The 20,301-nt window shown below is 39.4% G+C and overlaps 1 protein-coding gene across 3 annotated transcripts in view; it reads left to right on the forward strand.

The window, feature by feature from the left end:
- Nucleotides 1-8,116: 8,116 nt before the first annotated feature.
- ANKRD29 (ankyrin repeat domain 29) overlaps nt 8,117-20,301 on the forward strand; it is a 29,851-nt gene continuing 17,666 nt past the window's right edge. Inside the window, exons 1-4 of one of the 3 annotated variants that reach the window (XM_021551523.3) lie at nt 8,118-8,308; nt 13,882-13,992; nt 15,707-15,805; nt 17,500-17,598. In XM_021551523.3, the coding sequence (XP_021407198.1) occupies nt 8,288-8,308; nt 13,882-13,992; nt 15,707-15,805; nt 17,500-17,598 (330 nt within the window). In that variant the 5' untranslated portion in view covers nt 8,118-8,287. Of the gene's footprint in view, nt 8,309-13,881; nt 13,993-15,706; nt 15,806-17,499; nt 17,599-20,301 lie in introns of all 3 variants that reach the window. The other 2 variants (XM_021551524.3, XM_021551525.3) reach the window with 2 other exon arrangements.

The raw sequence follows: 20,301 nt of genomic DNA on the forward strand, positions 1-20,301 counted from the left end.
AAATTCAAAGAGATATAGTTTAAGAGTATTGATTAATTTATTTATTTTAATTGTTGTAACTTGGAAAATATAGTAAATTTAAAACTCATGAAAGTGCCAAAAATTAAGTGAATAATAATTCTGCTATATTTTTGAGCACAATTACAGATTTCTGTAACAGACATAGTATGCTACAAAAATTCTTCATAGAAGAGAATTGAAAATTAAGTGAGTTACAGCTCTTATAAATAATTTTTTTTTTGCTTGTTTTGGTTTGATTTTTGTTTTTTGGGGTTTTTGTGGTTTTTTGTTTTGTTTTTTTTTTGTTGGTAATAATTAGTTTTAGTCATGTTAATTATCAGGAGCTTCATTGGGAGATGTGATAGTGCTTGGTAGCCCTAGTGTGGTATTATTTTGTTACTTGGATATTTTATCATACAGTTGTATGCATATGTTCTTTAGCCAAATCTTCAATTAGTGGATTGATTTCTAACAAGCAGAGCATAAGACAGAGCAGACATGGTCAAACACACACAGTTCAGCTGGTCAGAATGGCTCATGTGAATGAGATGGCAAGAATCTTACACTTCCATGCTAAATACAGAGCAGTTTTGGGGCTCCTGTGCAGTGCTAGTGAGGTGTGCCCCTCTTTAATAAATCTGTTTACTTAGGCTTAGGAGGATAACTAGAATTTGTCCTGATTTCTTACACTGGGGTTTTTCTAGCTTAGTAATTGTACACAAATCTTCCACTTACAAGAAGTTAGTTATATTCTGTGGAAAAAAAAAAAATAGCAAGCCCTGGATAATCTGCTCTTTTTCCTACCTGTACTAGCATATGGGATATATCATGCATTGTTCTCACACTCATGTGACACGTATGTGTTCAGAACCACAACACCTCTCACAGTAAAATTATATACAATAATATACAAACAATGGCTGGGGAAAATGGATATGATAGTATTTGTTTTGAATATGTCTTTCTGTTTAGAGTACTTCACTAGCCATCAAGTTTAGATTGTTCATGGACTCTGACAACCAGTTTCATTTATCTGCACCACTATCCATTAACTTTTAGGTGTCAGGCATAGGGTTAGAAAGACTGTAAACTTGAACACAAGCTCACGGGCTTCTCTCTGGCTAAGCAGATGGAAAATAGGTAAACAATTCACTTCAGACTGAGTCATAAAATCAGCATATAGAGTGGGCAAGCAGGGAAAGCAAAAGGAAATGACAGATGAAGAAAACACAGTCTCAACCTGTACATGCTGTCTTAAAGCAATATAACTTGTAGAGAGCAAAATTCCAAGACTGGGAGGAGAAGGATAAAAAAATATTTGTGTAAGATGTACCTGTACAGATGCTAACATAGAGAAGTTTAAGTTGAGCTGTTTGAAGGTTGGAAGGCATTTAAAGTGAAGATGGTGTGCTGGTGCTTATACTGGACTAGAAATTGGTCCTACATGGTAGTTGTCCTTTCATTGATTTCCTTGACCTGTCCCTTCATATCTGTGACAAAGTCATCAATTTGCTTGGAAACAAATGGAAAAGAGGAAGGAAAGGAGCAAACTCATTGAGAAACTCAATTTGTGGAATATGCTCTCTACTACTTATTCAAGTGCAATGCTAACTTCTCTCTAATTCCCTGGTCTTTAGCCCAGGCGTCAGTTCAAAGGTTAATGTGAAGGAAGTTAATAACATTCTTGTGGTCCCCAGCAGCTACATGTCCTTACACCAGCTTATACCAGCACACCTGATAGGAAACTAGATGTCATAGGAGACCTCAGCAAAAAGGCTGTGCAGTAAAAAGAAAGATACAAGGTAAGAGTTCTCAAGAACGATGAATGAATACAGTTACCATCATGTTGGGTAAACTATTTCTATTAATAGATAAACTTTTCTATTTTCAGATCCAGTTTTGTAAATTCCCCACTCTATTTTTGAAAGGTTTATGGAATACATAAATAGTACAGTTTGCCTGATAAGTCTGCAAGATTTATTTTAACAGAATTCACAGAATTACTATTTTCAAAGTAAATTTTGCTGTTTCTAATATTATAGCTATTCATTTCCAGGAATACCTTCCAAAAAAAAAAGAGTAACTCAAAGTACTTTCTTCATACATTAGTATGCAAAATAGACTGTATTTTTTTAATATTATGGAAATAAGGAACAGGACATGTAGCTATTAATTCTACAGTTTAGCAAGGGAAAGACTAATGGAAATGGTGGACCAGATGGAAAATCTTTTTGTTTATTGATTGATTTATCAAAGTTATTGCTGATGATTTAAATGCATTTTCTTCAACATGAAGAATTTGAAATTTAAAAAATAATGAAAATTGCAATATACAGCTTGAAGACCGTAATATTCCTGGTAATTGCAAAATTGAAGTCAATCTATTAGCTTATTTTTCCTTAAATTTTGCAATATTCCATCTTCAAATTAAAGTAGGTCCTGCAACAAAGAAATCAACAAAACCAGGTCATATTTATTACAGAATCACACAAAAGTTCTTCCCACATCCTGAAATCAGCTCACAACACAAGGTGAAAATGTACTGGAAATGCATGACAGCATGAATTAACCTGATGCAATCCTATGAATTAATCCTTGGAGTTGTCACTGTGTGGTAGGATTTACTAATTTCAGTGTCTCAAGTAGCAGATATCTCTAAAGCTATGTTATTGAAACCTTTGTCTATGGAGTGCCAGAAAGAATAAAATTTTTTGGTTTGAAATGAGCAGCATCTTTTTTGTTCATAAGGATAAAAAATTTAGGGGATTAGATACCACGTCAGCAGCAAGGCTGTGTGTATTTCTGTGCACTTTCATAGGGACACATTCATGGATCTGCTCTGGTGCTTTCCTGATTTAAAACTCCTTGTGCATGCAAGGCAAGGCCAGAAGTAAAATACAAGTCTGCTGAATTAATTTAGAAATGCCTCTCAGATCTGTCACTATTCCTCTTTTTAATCAAAATACAGTTTGAATAGTAGTAATACATTGCACTCAAATTAATATCCACCCCATAATGTCCTGGCATTTTGCGTGCAAACTTTGGCTAAGAATATATTCCATAATCAATCGGAGTCATGCCAGGAGGTTTTCTCTGTGGCTGTTCAAGTGTTTCAACATGAGATGAGCAGTGGCACTCTCATTGAAAGAATTAAGCCCAGTTACTCAACCCTAAGTGCTGTGAAGGAGCCAAAGGGCACCAAACCAAGAAGCAGACAAGGATTACTTTCAGAATGAATATTCCTAGGTGGTATAGTCTGCTGGATTAGGAATGATTAATACTCCCAGGCAGGGGATGGGCAAGCCCAGGCACTCTGGGGTGTATCACTCTTGTTGGACATGTACAAGCTGATGACACAAGTAGATACAGCATGCTTAGAAAGTATCACATTTATTAGGTATGTTATGTATCATGAATTTGCATTGTGCGCCCTGAAAAAGGTCAGGTTCACCATGTCCTTGAAATGGGCTGAGGAAGCAAACATACATGAACCCCACAGTGGACTGCAGTGGACAGGGCTATGGTTTGTGGCCCATTTGTAGGTGCTGCAGAACATCTGCAAGTCCTGGGCAAATAGTGAGACTTCCCAGATTCTCACTGGAAGAGAGAAAACACACAGGGAAGAGGGAAGGAGCTGTGGCATAAGACTTTGGCTACTTTTCAGGCAGGAGAGGGGGGCCAGCATGACTGTACCAGACATCTTATTATAAGGTACTTTTTCTGTATCAAAGATTGCACTGCAGTTTAGAGACGTCTAAGCTAGCTGTGGTAGTAGTGGCACAACATAGGCTGTCTACATTTGCAAGTAGTACAGCCTGACAGGAGTGAATCTGCAGAGCAAATGCTGCTGGGGACCTGAAGTCTACAGTGTACCTATTTAATAGTGAGTTAGTTTAAATTTAGATTAACTCTCTTTCAATCCCAGTTGGCAGCTGCAGTCCACTGAGTCTGCTCCTGGAGGAAATCTTTGAGGTTAGTTCAAACAGGATCCAGTTTGCAGGGTACAGGATCCCTTCCCAATAAGAAAAGAGCACCATAAAGGGAGACAATCAGGAGATTCGCATCAGCTCCTCATCCAGACTAGAGCACTAAAGCAGCTGTCCCAGAGAGGTCAGCGTGAACTGATTTAGCCAGCCAAGCAGTTGGATTTGCTGGTCTATGCAGATGTCCATGCTGGCACAGCAGAACTGCTGGTAGCGTCTGAGCTTGCCAGCTCAGTTCACAGCACAGAGCAGGATTTAGCCAAGATCAAGAACGATTTCAGCAACATAAAGAGTCCAAAGATCGGCAAAGAGACAAAAGTTTTAGAGCTGCTGCTGGTATTGAATGTTGCTGACAAAAACTGATACGCAAAAACCTTAGGCTGATGGTTTCAAAAGTAGTATTTCTCTCAAATGTTTCATAATTTTGAGTTACAGGGCAAAAGAACATAGGAAAAACAAACTGAGAAGTTATTTTTAAAGATTTTGGCACAAAAGACTTGCCCAGGACCACAAAAGTGGTCATAGGCAGAAACAAACGCAGTCGTCGGAGAGGCAATGATCCAGGATTTTGAAATCATGCAGAGAACTAGAGTAGTAAAGAGTATTTATACCTTTATCAAAATAAAAATAGAATTTGCTATTCATGGTAGCCAGGCTTATTACTGTTGTTGTCTAGGTAAAATCAGGCTTCAAAATTTGTGACTGAATCTGCTGAAGATTGCTCCACTTTACATTTTAAATTGGCTTTTTTTCATACCTTAGATAAAGTAATTTATTTTTAGAAAAACATAGAAACCTATTTACATTTAAAAAATATTTAAATAACTAAATGTTAATGGAAGCAAATGTTCAAGAAAGTAAGACAAATACAGATACAGCTGAAATCAATAACATTATATTAAGATCTCCACCATTTGCAAAGCTTCAGAATTAAAGCTAAGTTACAATCAGAGAATAAATATCACAGACCTTCATCAATGATCTTTATACAGGTGATATTGAAAGCAAAAGCATTGACATTATTGACATACAGCCATATGGGAAATTACAAAAGCCATTGCAGAAACATGTTTGTCAATGCAATATCTTCTGAGTTACACAGATGCAGTTGTGTGGCACACCCTGCAGTAAAGAGCTCTGGAGTCTGGAAGATGGCAGGCAAATTTAACAACAGGTTTTTGTCATGGGGACAGAATCCCATGTCACAGTTCACTGAAGTTACAAAACACACATAGACCATTTTATCTGCTGAAATATATTTATCCATTATACACAGCAGGCAAATTTATATTGCTCTCTATTCACATTTCTAAATGGGTAATTGTTTATTAATTGCTGTTTTTTAAAGCAGATAGAAATTAATGTCATCTTTGCATAAAAAATTATGGAGGTTTAAATTATAATCTCTGAAGGATTTTTTTTCTAATCCAAAATTTGTGCTATTTCTCTTAATCAGCTATATATATGTATGCTTGAACTGTTTTGGCTCAGGTAAGGTTTTTCTGTGACTTATACAGAATGGTTGGATCAGCTTTTAAATGCAATAATTTAATTTGTTCCTGCAATTCATTTTAGGTAGTCTTGGTAGCCTTCAGATTTGAACAAAACAACATGACTCAGGATATCTGAAATAATTACTGTGATGAAATACTAGGTGAGAGGAATGCAGCCTGCTGCCCTGCAGATGAATTCTACCAAGCAGCTAACAAATCCCAACCAGTCTGTATCTTGCAATCTTAAATATTCTGCCAAGACTAAAGAATAGGGGAGATGTGTAGCCCTAAAATACAGTATTCCCATGATAGTAACAGGCATGGAGTTTGCAGGGCCTCGGGAACTGAGGCTTGCCAGGTTTGCTCTTTTTAAACTTTTCTTGACCTCCCTCAATTTTGTTTTACATGGCTTATCTTTAACAGCAGCTTTTCTAATTGAAATGAGAATTTGGTTGTAATATGGAGCTGCAGACCAGTGAAAAAAGAGTCAGAGGTAAAAGCATGTTAGCAAACGTATTAAACAGAATTATACGGATCCTAGAGGGAAGAAGAAGAAGCCATTGACATGAACATCATAGTCCCTGAAATGTCCAATTCCAGATGTTACAGCTCACCATAACATCACAAACCACCACCATCAGAATGAAACCAACAACTCTGGGTCTTAGCAAAGCAGGGGAAAGGTGAGGATAACATCCAGAAAAGGAGTAAAACCTAGGAAGTATATATAAGTTTTAACTGTAATGTTATTAATATTGATTTTTTTTCTCTGTTTAGACATCTTTCTTTTTTTGCTATAATTAAATTTGCTCTAGCATTGATTATTATATTAGACTGTTAAGATTCAGTTATAATAATTACAAATTCTTGTGTTTTTATATCTATACACACACACACACACACACATACATGTGAGGTGCATGTCCTCTTTGCCCATAAACAAGTGTAACAATAGGCAGACATCTACATTAAAAAAATTGTTTCTAAGTGCTTTCTGGGATAAGCTTTCAAAGGACCACTAAAAAGGAGCATAATTTATATATGTATTTCTGTATTCAATTGTTCTGGCAAATTATTGTACCTAAATATGAAAACAGAAAAGTCTCACATCTATTTTCAGTTATGCAACTGAAAATAGGTGCAATTTCAAATTTTGTGGGATATTAAGAAAAGCACTTAAATTTCTTTCCCCAACACCCAAGATAAATATAGACCTAAAAAAACTATATTGCTTTCATCTCCTTTTTTGTTGTTCATCGAAAGAATTCTTTGGGGTTTTTTGTCATGAAATCTAGTATTTTGGCTGATGAACATGAAAATTTTGGTATGTTATTCACAATAGATTGAGCAAACAGAGGGATTTTCCAAGGGTGAGGTAGGGAGTGTGTACAGATCAGTAATATTTTCCTCTTTCACTGGACAATCATCACTGTGCAACTGGATCAGAGCAAGGATGACTCCCAACTATGTAATCTGCTCAGTTTATTCATTACATTTAAGTTTAAGAAGAAATCTGAGTGATCATCCAGGATCTAATATCTCAGTAATTAAGGTTCGCACCAGGCCATGCATTCTGAGATGAGCTGGTGCTATTAGCAGCTTTCATCTGCTTGCCTCCCGTTTGTTTTACTGTATGCACAGATGCACAGATGAACATTGCCTCAGGAAAAAGATCTGCAGAAACCCCTTCACTGGCAGATTTGTAGAATGAGCTATTTGGATCTCAGCACAAGTATTTTCTCTCAATGCACATGCATAACTTTCTCGTGAATGGGATTTATGTGTGCACATCAAAAGAGGAAAATCCCTAAGGGCTCAGTTTAAACCAACAATAGCAAAGAAATTCAGGAATCTCTCACCAGAGCATGCCCTGCTTTGCCTACTTTATATCACGAAGACTTTGAATGAAATCTATGGCAGCCAGGCAAAACAGGACATGAATTGGCTTTAAGGCTGTTCATTTTTAAAGGCATACAATTAAGCCCTTAAGAACTTACCAGCTTCCTAATGAGAGCACATCAGCTGTGGGAGATAGTGTTGGTGATATCTGGATGCGGGCAAGGTGAAGGAACGCTCAGCCCCACCACGGATTTGAGTGGCAGCACTGTGGCTGTCCTCACAACAGTACTTCTTAACAGGTTTTGCTTAGATGTGCGGGGAAGAGGCTGTGAAATACAAAAGTGGTGCTATGCAGACAGCATTAGCACCGTGATGAGGATAGGGCTGGGGTGAGACTGGGGTTTGGACCATTACAGTGCTATTCCATAGGGTCTAAACCAGAGGCTGAGTGGTGTGGGTCCCCCACCCTGGGGGCTGGCTTCTCAAAATGCTGCTGGAGCAGGGACCCATTTTAAATAATATTAAAACTACTAATATTACTAACAACAACAACAATAGAACAATAATAACTATGCAACCAAAATAATAATAAAACATCATTTTCTGTAATTATATACAATTGTACACTGATATAATTAGTATGTGTTCGAATATAATTGATTCCATTATAATCTAATATAATCTATTCTGCTAAATAATAATAATAATAATAATAATAATAATAATAATAATAGGAAGAAGAAGAAGAAGAAAAGAAGAAAGAAGAAGAAGAAGGATGCTAATAATAATAATAAACAACCAAATACTCTCTTCCCACCCCAAAAAGAACCTCTGAAGAGCAATAGCAGCCAGAACCCCACGAGCACGAGGTGCTGCGGGAGGAGGCGCCGGCCCCGCCCCGGCCCCGCGCAGCCCCGGGCGCGGAGCGGCGCGGAGCGAGCCGCGCGGAGCGGAGCGGGGCGGAGCGCTGCGATGTGCAGGATGTCGTTCAAGGTGAGCCGGGCGTCTCAAGGGGAGAGGGGTGGGGGGATGCGCGTCTGGGTTCCCGCTTTGCGCTTGTCGTGCCGGCAGGCGTGCAGTGCTCTGTCGTATCCGTGGTTTTGGGGGTTGATTTGTTTTAATTCTTTAGGAAAAACGAGGGTGGTGTAGGGCGGAAGGAAAGAAAGCAGTAATGTCCTTCCCGGGCTTTGGGGTGCCCCGGGAGTGCTGCGGTGGCTGCTGATGGAGCGGGCGCTTTTCACAGCTGACAGCCCCAAAAGGGTGCGTGCCTTGTGTTACATAAACTGCAAGACGGGCTCTGGGGTGCCCGGGCTCTGTGCTGTGGGTTTTGGTGCAGTCAGGAGCCTCCTCCTCACTTTTACGACCATCTCTGCTGGTGCTGGTTGTGTAATAGTTAGGAGGCAGTCTTTATCCGTGCTCTTCCTTTCTGTGCTGTGGTGGCCACTGAAGCCAGACAGGTTCGTTCCCTTTGCCAGATGTGATTCCTGTCACTTTTTGTACTTCTTCCATCCAAACCCACACATGAGCAGTCATTTCCAAAGATTGCCTTAAAGAAGTTTTTTAATCTAAGGGCAGGATTAATAAGATTATTTGGCAAAGAGGGAAGCAAGCAGCAATTTACTAATGATGTTAACAGATAATATTTAGGATGGATGTACATCTTCTCTGTTATGCACTTTCTGGATGCTGTGCTTGCCATTCTCTTATTGATCAGCAGCTCAGTGCCAGTCCTTTGCCATATTGCTTGTGCTGCATTTTTTTTGATTTGATGGATTATTCCCTGTACTTCTGTCCTGTCAGGGTATCTCCCCCCAGGAATGCTGGTGCCTCGATGTCACCGTGTCAGTTCAATGGTGGCACAGCAGGTGGTTCCCACCTGCAGCTAAAGCCCTCCTGTGGCAGGCAGCAGAGAACCTTTGCTCCAGGGGCTGCTCAGTCTTACACTTGGTGGTGAAATCATAGCGTGCCTTGGGTTGGAAGGGACCTTAAAGATCATCATGTTCCAGCTCTCTGCCATGAACAGAGACACCTTCCACTAGATCATGTTCCTCAAAGCCCCATCCAGCCTGACCATGGTCACTTCTAGGGATGGGGCATCCACAGCTTCTCTGGCAGCCTGTTCCAATGTCTCACCACCTTCACAGTAAAGAATCACTTCCTAATATCCACTCTAAACCCTTTCAGTTTAAAGACATTTGTCCTTGTCCTATCACCACACGCCCTCGTAAAAGGTCCCTCTCTACCTCTCTTGCGGGTCCTGTTTAGACACTGGAAGGCTGCTCTAAGGTCTCCTCAGAGCCTTTTCTTCTCCAGGCTGAACAGCCTCAATTCCCTCAGCCTGTCTTCATAGGAGAGGTGCTCTAGCCCTCTGACCATCTTCATGGACCTCTTCTGGATTTGCTCCAGCAGGTCCACACCCTTATGTTGGGGGCCCCAGGGCTGAACATATTTACTCCAGGTGTGGTCTTACCAGAGCAGAATTGAGGGAGAGAATCAATTTCCTCATCCTGCTGGTCTTGATTCTTCTGATGTACCCCAGGATACACTTGCCTTTCTGGACTGCAGTCTCTGTGGTCATCCCCTTTTTGGTCCTGCATTTGTCTCACACATAATTTCTTTTTTTTTTTTTCCTTAGTTTTTCTGTCCCTTCATTCTGTTCCTGTGAGTTTTTTCCCACCTTCATTACTCACCAGCATCCACCTTAACAGCCCCATGTTCCTGATGGTGCCAGCTTCTTTTTCTTTCTTATCTTTTTTTTGGTCTCCTTGTTTATTTAACTTGTTCTTCAGGTCTTACTTTCCATTCTGTCCCTAACAGCTCCTTTTCTGTGCCCTATTTCTTGCACTGTAGTCCCTCAAATTTTCCTGTTCTAAGTAGCTCTTAAGTAGCACTGCTTTCCCCTCCCTCTGAAGAACTGCAGACCATACCTCCCTCTCTGTTTTCTCTCCCTTTTCTGTGACATTTTGTTTAACATTTTCTCTTTCTCTCAGAACATGAACTTAACTTGGATTCTTACTGTTTGCCACTGGCTGTTCACTTTTTCCATTTTATTATCCTACTTACCCATGGCATTGCATTTATCCTTCCTTTTCACTCAAATATCCTCTCTTCTGTCACATTTTGCCTGACTAAACAACATTTATATATTAAGTCAGCTTTCCTTTTTATCAGGATACTTCATGTATGACATATTGCTATCTAAAAAAGAACTCTGCTCCTAAGTTGCACTAGCCTTTTCCATCATGCTTGATCCTGATTTCCAGTTCTTCTTCTTTAAACTTTTTACTCAATTCCTTCTTTGCAATAGGACTGGTTTGAAAACTAAGAAAGAAAAGGGAAATTGTATTTTGCCAGCCTAAGGAACAAGCCAGTGGGCAGACTAGCATTCTCTTTCTCCTTTCTTTTCTTTCTCTGTGTCCTTTGCCTGTTTTCCTTCATCTGCAAGATCCCTGTTTAAGAACTGCACTATTCCTCCCCAGCGGTCACACCACTGTCACCTGCCCTTTCTCTGCAAACAGCAAATCAAAGTTAGGGCAGGAAGCAGGAGGGTGGGTATAGCATTTAAATTATACTTTCCTCCTCAATGTTCCTGAAATGACATAGATACTTTAATTTTTTTCTGTATCCCTGCAGAGAAATGGTTTTGTCAGATTTATAGTATCTATTTTCCTCTAGGCCAATTTTTGAAAAAGTGTTTTTTTTTATGGCAGTACAGCATGAATATAATGCCAGCTTTTCATCTTTGGGCTATCATAAAAGCATATAAACAATCAAAATTATCAGCACAGCTAGATTTTAAAATAATACTTTAGAGAACTTGATGAAGTGAAGGAACTTTTATCCTGAAAGTTGCTGATGCTGGCACAAGTGACATCATGAAAAAATGAATTTTCATGAAAGCTATTAGCTAAAAATTTTCAAATGTTTATTACATTCTGCTCCCAGACTGTCAGTGCTGAGGATCAGTTGTTTACTTTGAGGATGCTTTGAGAGCAGACTAGCTTTATAATAAGAATTACATTAAAAAGTTTGTCTGATTAATCTTTTGAAATTCAACATTACCTCTCCCTAGGAAGTATCTGATGAGACATGACTGAGTTCATAACCAAACAACAGCAGTCACATCCTGAAGCTATAAACTCATTTATTGCTCAGAAATAATTCAATTAATTGGATTAGATTACAGAGCTATAGTCCAGAGATATAAACTGCCACATGGTACACGATAAGGCTGTTCTTGTAAGGTGCCCAGATAATCTGAATTATTTTGCACTTTCATTCACCTTAGCACATACAGTAGCTCAGATTTGCATCTGATTTTTTAATCTAATCATGGATGGTTGATGCTCTGACTGTACTGTATACTCTACTTTTATATGAGGAATCCCAAGCAATGCAGGGGCACAAGGAGAAGTAAAAGTGCTTAATAGGAATCAGTTTAAATGGGAGAAAACTTAGTTTTGTGTCCTTGGTGCACTGAAGAATTCTTCCATTCCTTGGGTCTGATCAAAAGTATAAGGACAACTCTGCTGAAGAGCTACTGTAGGACTTAGAGGGGAGAAAAAAGAGGTAGGATTTTATGACTCAAAAGTCCAAAGACTTTGAACTTCTACTTCCCATCCAGGGTCACACTGGACATTTAGTTCTCTTCTCACATGAACTGATGAAAGCAGGTAAGAAGTTCCTGAATATGGATTCCAGTTCCTGCCTCACTGACCAGTGAAAGTGGTTCTGTATGATGAGCAATAATATAATTCAGTCTGCTCCTATGCCCTTGTAGTTAAGACTGGGGTGGATTAAATAAATCTTTCCCTTTATGGATGTATTGCCATACCTCTAAACTTCCTAAGACTTTAAGGGATAGTTTGGGACAATAAAAGGTAAGGAATTTGATTGTCCATTCTGTAAGGTCTAAACATAATTATTTTCCAGTAGCTTTCCAGTGAATATCATAGTAACAAAGCCAATAGGACAATATTCCTAACTGCCATCTCTATAAATAAATATCTATCTAGTAAATCAGAGCAGAAAGGGCAACATGAGCCTCTGTGTGTTTAGGTCAATTGTTTTTACATAAAATTTTAGTGGTTGTAAGGGTAAAGATAGGAAGACACTACAGTGTTGCCAACAAGGAGGGTATAAACTGCTGTCTCTACTTTAATCAACATTATTTACAGATTCTCCAGGGAAATGCAGTAGCTGTGAAAAGAAGATCAGAATTTAGCTTATTGTGCTTGCTAAAATTTTCACACTCCTGCCCCTGCGTGCACAAGAAATACTACTATCAATTTATAGGAAGTGACTTATAATTTACTGAATGGTTGGAATATCTCTCATCTGAAACAGCTGACAATTTCCCAACATATTAATATTAAAAATGCAACCCAGGAAAAGTGCTCAGTGTGACAGACCTGAGAGAAATTCAGATTCATGATTCTTGTATCTACTGATTTCTCTGAAGTTTATTGTCTTCATGTCAGTGAAGGAAGCAATTTAAACTTTGCTGTATATGTGCATTTTAAATATAAAGCATAAAACTATTGAATCCTGATTCCCTGCCTCATTACATGTGCACATTGACATTTAGACAAGAAGTGCCTATGCCATTTCTGAAGCTGAAGGATTGACTTTAGTATCACTCTGCACTCTCTTTGGGTGATCCTGAAGGCAGGGTTCACTGCAAAGCAATGCCCCTGGGTATTTTTGACTCTGCTTTAGTGTGACTGTTGGTGAAGTGATGTTTTACACCTCTGTAGGTGGTTTGGGCTCTTCTTAAAAAATCAGCAGCACGAGCCTGCTCTAGGATTTGTATCATTACCATCATAGTGTTTCCCCCCACACTTCACCCTTGACGGTGCTTACTTGTCAAGGCAGAATATTGGCAGCTGTCTGCATGGATTACATAAAGAGGGTAGAAGCAAAGTCCATGTCTTTTCTTTCTGTCCCTTTCCTGTGCTGGAGCAGTCATCTTTCACTCCTACCCAGGAGATATTGCACATGCCCACAGTCCCAGGGTGTTAATTCCAGGCAGGAGGTAGAACAAGTAGTCTGGGAGATGCATGAGCAATTCTTTTCCTGTATTGGAACTTTGTGTGCAGAAAAGTAGGAGATTACAGAGAGCTAATCTGAAACCCAAGAGGATGTCCTGCAGCAGGACGTCAGCAGGATGCTTCAGCTTAACTGTGGCCAGTCCCACCACAGAAGCAGACAATACAGACATCACTGAACATGTTGTTTTCTGCGATGTTTCCCTGTGGATCTGGCCTAGCATCATCCTTTCTCATCACAGGACAATCTAAGAGACATAGGCTACCACGGACATAAGACTTGAAATAATAGTCTTCCTGTCCTTCCTCAAGCACAGGAAGACTGGTCTCTGTAATTGCCAAAAGAATTAAATTAGCTTTCCCTTCCATGCTCTGGCTTTGAAAGAACAGCACACTAAGCTGAAACTTTCCTGGCTTGAATGCAGAATGTATGCGATGTGTATGCTTGCCGAGTGTATTTTCCAAAGTGATTTATTTCTGCTTTCTTTTTTTGTTTTCCTTTTCCTTTTTTTCTGCCAGAAAGAAACACCACTTGCCAATGCTGCATTTTGGGCTGCAAGAAAAGGAAACCTGGCTCTCCTCCAGCTGCTGCTGAACAGTGGGCGAGTGGATGTGGACTGCAAAGACAGCGTATGCACACAATGCACCTACAGCCACAGCACTCATTTTGCATCACTTTCCACCATGCAGAGGGTGTAGTAGGGATCTAATATGAAACATATGAATGTCTTATGGTACTTCAGGATGATTTAAAACCCTCTGCTGTCAGTAATCAAGCTTGAAGCATAAGATAAAATAGTGTGTGATGATTTACATCAGTGGCAAGGGGTTAAGAATTTGCCGGCACTCAAAAATGTGTCTTACACAGTTATTTGTGGTGCTGACATTAAAAACACAGATCCTAGCACCTTGGGCTTCTCTTTGCAAAGAAATGTTATTGCAGTAACAGATCACAGCGAAGAGTTGGCTGAATTGAGCCCAGGTAGCAAAGATTTTGTCAGCTAACAGACCTTCTCATAATTAGAACAACTGCTGGTCTCCTAAATTCTTCCTCCTCCACCCAATCTCTGGACTGGGCACCAACATGAAGGCACAAGATTGCCAAACAAGAGGAGCCCAGACACATGACAAATTTCATGGGAATTTCCTTACTGTAGTTGACATGGGTTGAAATTACTTTTGAGATTATATATAGGATGATAACACAGATCATGAGCAGGTCTTTCTATCCTGCCTACAATGCATGGTGAGATACTTGATTGTGCTAAGCTGAGCCAAAGAGCAAGGGGAAAAGGAGTGTGAGAAGTTCCAGGTTTCTTTTATTTGGCATTGGGACTGACTGACACGTAGTCATGCTGGTGTTGGTAAGGATTAATGCCATTTCCAGCCCAAAACAGGAACTTGCCACAGCTTCTCTCACTTTGAATACCTTCAAAGCGTAAGAGATTTTCTAATCGTGATTACTTTAATGTATCTGTTCATTTTCATTTCATTTTTGACCTGTAGGCAAGTATTTGTCCTACAGCACTTTTGAAGTTGGTGCTATGGCTGTCCTTCTATAAGGGAGGGAAGGTTGTTCAAATACAGGCTTGTAGTAAACAGGACAGAGATCAATATAAAAATAAAGCCACTACTGTTATTTTTTTCTCAAAAGAAGGCTAACTTTGGACAAGAACTTTCACACTGCATTGCATTAATAATTGTGTCAGACATACACATTTTCTAGACTAAATTTGTTTTTTTACAATTAAGACCGCATGTTTCTTTTTTGTAATGTCGCCCATTCCTTCTTCAAATTGAACTTTTGTGTGTGAATGGTTTTGAAGGATGTGTTTCATCCTTGTGCATGCAGTTTCTGCATATTGTCCATACACTGCATACATATAAATCTTACTTCATTCCCTGGAAGTGACTTTACAGTGTACTGAGGAAGCTGAACACAGATTTCTGTACAGAAAGTTCTCTCTTATAATGTGAAGAGTCACGGAGTGAGTTTGTTCTCATTATTTGGATAGGGAATTACTGTTCAAATCACCCAGCCCCTTCTCCTGACTATGACTCAGAATTCTAAGTGACTCAGCTGAGTCACTCAGCTCCTGTGTCTGAGATTATTCTTCTGGAAATGATGCAAAGAACTTTGGGATTCTCTGCTTAAAAATAGAATTAAAAAGTGCTGTTTAGAAACAAAACCTATTCTTTTTATACTTGTTGCACTTATTTTGGGACAACAAGATATCATAAGCTCCCTCAAGCTTTTTGGCAGAGATGCTGACTCATCCAGACAGCCTGATTCATTGCTGTAGGTGTCTGTTGAAGGTACTGACTTGTTTTTCCTTACTCCCAGCTTGGCACAACAGCTCTGATGGTAGCATCTTACTATGGCCACATAGATTGTGTACGGGAATTGGTGTTGCAAGGAGCAGATATCAATCTGCAGAGAGAGGTAGGATTCAAACAGGGCTTGATTAAGTGACTGTTGGTTTGTTACAAATTATAAGAGTGTTGTCTGCTGTTTGTTGCCAATTGTTTCTTTGCCACTTGCTGTACAGTGTATTTATAACATGTATAACAGGCTTTGTTCTGAGGACATCAGGGAATCAGATATCTGGAGTTTACAATAGAAAATCAGATGCCAGAGGTAGATTTATAATAACTCATTAAACATTTTCAGCAGATTTGGTTGGTGAGGGTCAGTTACATCTGGGATGTAACCCCCCCAGGGTTATGCCATTTATGTATTTGCAGTTTTACTTTTTGGTACAACAATTTACAGATCTCCAGATGGGATAAATAATAAGACCTTTACTTTTTGATTTGCAGCCTGGTCATTAAAACAGAGTGGATGCCATTACTAGCACAGGGATTATTTTTGACTCTGTATGTTTTTGGAGTTTCTGCCTTCTAGTCTGAGCCAACTCATCTCTAGCAGTTACACAGATTTATCACCTGTACCCTTCCCTGCATCTCTGCTTGTCATTCAAGGCATGTCTTGCACCATGACATCAGCATGAAAGGGACATCAGCAACTGATTTTTTTGGGAAATCGTATTTCACTCATACTTCATGCAGAGAGTTGTAAGGATTGCGGTTGCTCTGGTCTGTGTGTTGGATGTGCAAAGAGTAGAATTGCTCTGGGATAACCACTGGTTTTAAGAGAAGAACAGTTTAAGGAGGGCATGAAATTACATGGGATGGTGGCAGGTTGTGCAGGATAGCAGTGTGCTCATTGCTCAAACAGTACAAGCCCAAGTTTCTTACTTTCCTTGGTTACCTGGAACCAGAGCATTAATCTCATGCTGACATCTGCAAGTTACTGAGTCAGTGAATGCCATGTTTGATGATATAGGTGTCCTTGCATTTACTGGCCTAAACTTGCTCTAACCATGATTATCAGTGTCTTTCAGTGGGGTCCTGTTCTAACAAAACATTTATTTAAATATGTCCCTTCTCTTAGGTAAACATTGCTTGGAAAGAAGCAACAAAAGAAAAAGTTAAGAACAGTTTTATGGAGCTCTTTTTATTATCACTCAGGAAATACAGATTCAACAAGGCAGCAAAAAGAAAAACACTGAAAACCTCCAAAATCACTCTGCTGCAGGAAGGGAGCAAAACAGATGAAGTGCTAAAGACCTATGGCACTGTTCTGCAACAAAATGCAGTTTCTCCAACCAGTGCTCTTGTGCACTGAAGTTGTTGTGAAGCTCAGGGAAGTGAGAGTCCCTTAAATGTGCCCAGGAGAGCAGGCTCTGAAATGGTCTAAATGGGGCCATGTACTATTGTAAAGGCTTTGGGCACTGAAGTGAATTTCACATGTAGCTCCCATTTCCTGTATTTTCTACATGGGGTGAGATAGCCCAAAGTCAGGAAAGCTTGCCCCTTCCCTTCCCTTCCCTTCCCTTCCCTTCCCTTCCCTTCCCTTCCCTTCCCTTCCCTTCCCTTCCCTTCCCACAGATTTTTCAGTGCAATGGGAAGAAGACTGAGTTAAGATACCTGGTGTCCTCTGGAGTCTTGAAATTCATCATGTCTTTTCAGCTGATATTCAACTGATTGAGCTCAATACTTTTTAATTTGAAATGTCAATACTTCAGTCAAGGGTGTTACATGTTTGTTACTATTTTAATCTATTTTTCTTTACAGTCAGGTGCAACTTCTCTGTTCTTTGCTGCTCAGCAAGGCCACAATGATGTAGTGAAGTTTCTCTTTTCATTTGGAGCCTCAACTGAATTTAAGAATAAAGTAAGATGATGGGTCTATTTTTGCATGCTCATACATTCTGACAGTCAAGGCTGGGTTTTTGTATTCATATGAAATATGACAGGGCAGTGTTAAAATGATGAAATTTCCTCATGTGAACATTTTTGAGTAATGCAACACATTGTGAAATATTAACTTTGGACTAGCTTTTCCTACCTAGACTTAATGGCATAAGTTCATCAAGGTCTCTCAATTGTGATAACAGTCTTTCTTCATAAGCTATCCACCAATACAAGATCAAAGGGTCTTTTTGCACATACCAGGTAGGATCCTGATTTAGGTGTTTATGTACTCTGCTTGCATAGAACTTACATTTCATCAACATTGGGTCTCTGCATGCCACCATAGAATACATAAGAACATAATGCCTTCAGTTGCCCCTAAATTCCAACTTTTCTATCTGAGACAAGAAGATTAAATGTACCTTAGTAGAGCTTTTATTTCTTTGTTCAGGCAGGTCCTTTTCTAAAATCTTCTTAGAATAGCGAAAAGCACAAGTAGCAGGGCCTGGGTTCCTCATCCCTCATGGGGTCAACAGCAGCAGGATCAGCAGTTCATCACTGACAGCAGCACCTCAACCCAGTTTTTTTTTCCCAAGCCAGTATTAGCACCTCTTCTTTCAGGAAACGGGGAAAAATAACATATTTTTATTAAATATACTTGTTCTTGACATGCTGGCTATGTTTTGAAACATTCCCATTATCTGGGGAGGAGGACACTTGCCAGTCACTTATCCTGGGGTCCCTAGTGATGTCTTTGAAGAAGCAGCAGTTCTTTACCCCACAGGAATCAATTTCTCAAGATATTTTAGTCTGTGATTTGAATGATTCTCTCAATAAGAGAATTGATGGAACATCAGAAACTCAGCTCCTTACGCTCTAGGGCCTAAAAATCTTGTTGTTTTGTAGCCAGAGTTCACACATGACCATCGAGTGGGATTCTGATACCCCAGGGAGCTGTGGTTGTGGTGAGCCACTCTCTGTGGCAGTAATCAGTAATACAAGCATGAATGAAATTGTGGCTGTTTAACACAACATGGAGTGCAGCTGTGAAAGCTGGCAATGCAGCGGGTTACACTGTTAAATGCAACAGCTGAATCTTACAGCTGGATAATCTCACGTGGGGCAAATTTCTTGGGTAAGGTTGCACATTCAAATAAGTGTTGCTTCTCTGACTTTTGTTTCAGGGTATGGGTGGGGTTAGCAAGATTCAGAGGGGTCATCTTCCCTTGCATTCAGCTGGCAAGTCAGAGGCTCAGTACATTATTCTGTCTAGAGAGACAGTTATATCTTCACTCAATCTTTCCACAGCCTGTGAACTAGGAGTTTGTGAAGAGGCCAAGATTTGATCCAAGAAGTGTACAGTAGACTTGAAATTGTCTTATCCTTCATGACAATATGCATCTTTAATGAAGCATGCAAAATACATTGATGTGAAACATTAGAACAGATAAAAGAGAGCAAAGGTCTAAATTATAACAGAATATTCCTGTGTTCAGCTACTCCAAATTTGGCTTCCATCTTTGGACAAATGAAAGTTTGGAGCCTACTGTTGCTCACCTTGAAACTTTAATTCCAGCCCTTCTTTTCCTGCCTGCCTCTGCTTCTGAACCAGACTTGACTTGGCCCATATGCCAGACCCAAGTATCTTTTAGCTGCTCGTTGCACTTTCTCTCTGGGTGACAGCTTTCTGTTACATCCAGATAAGCTGGTTGAAAGATAACACCAGCTCCCAAGGGGTGTAACATGGGAAACTGTGATGTGCATGTGAGATGATTTTCCAGCAACATCACCCAGCACATGCCTGGAGCAGGAGGCACCAGTCAGGGACAGTCCACATCTTCCACTGGCCCACTAGTGTGGCTTTGTATCAGTTCAATCATCTGATTTAATAATGTGGTTTTTATAGCTTGGAATAATTCCATTGTTCTGGTAACAGGTGACCAAGGTGACGAGCTTCTCTATCCAGAAACCCCAGAAACAATATAGTTGATAAAATATGCCTTTTCAGGTTAGGGACAAGGCATTTTCTCACTAAGACACTCATCTGGGAGCAGCACTGGAAAAGATATGGCCAATCCTGTTTTTAAAGGGCAGTGCAAAATTAATCCATTTGCAAAGAATATATATCTTTCTATTATAAATCACTACATGAATTTGGAATAAGCACACAAACTGAATGTATCCTACAAAACAGAGACTTAATTAAAGAAATGCAACACCCAACATATTTTTCATGTACTTATCTGTAAATTGTGATTACTACATTTGTTACTCATATATGAGAATTCTGGAGAACTATCTTAATACATGCGTACGATTCTTGTTAAGGCTTGTATCATTAGAATTGATATTTTCTATGGCAAAACTGCTCTATAGTAGTGTAATAAAGTAATTAGCAATAAATGCTGATGTTCTAAAGAGAATGAATCGAAGGTACTATTGAAGGTTATTATATAATTATTACATATCATATTAGTCATTAATATTATCCTGCGTTATCCCAGTCTGACATCCATAGAAATATTTAACATAGGCTGAAACATTTTTCTTTTATTCTGATAGATGTGATAAGCATGTGAGTTCTTAAAAAGCATGGTGGCACATCTTATGAGTAGTACTGCAGGTTGAACATTATGATAGAGGCTATTTTTCAGCAGGCAGTGATTGCAGAAGATCAGTTCTC

Source organism: Lonchura striata, chromosome 1 (genome assembly GCF_046129695.1).
Source record: "Lonchura striata isolate bLonStr1 chromosome 1, bLonStr1.mat, whole genome shotgun sequence".
NCBI lineage: Eukaryota > Metazoa > Chordata > Aves > Passeriformes > Estrildidae > Lonchura > Lonchura striata.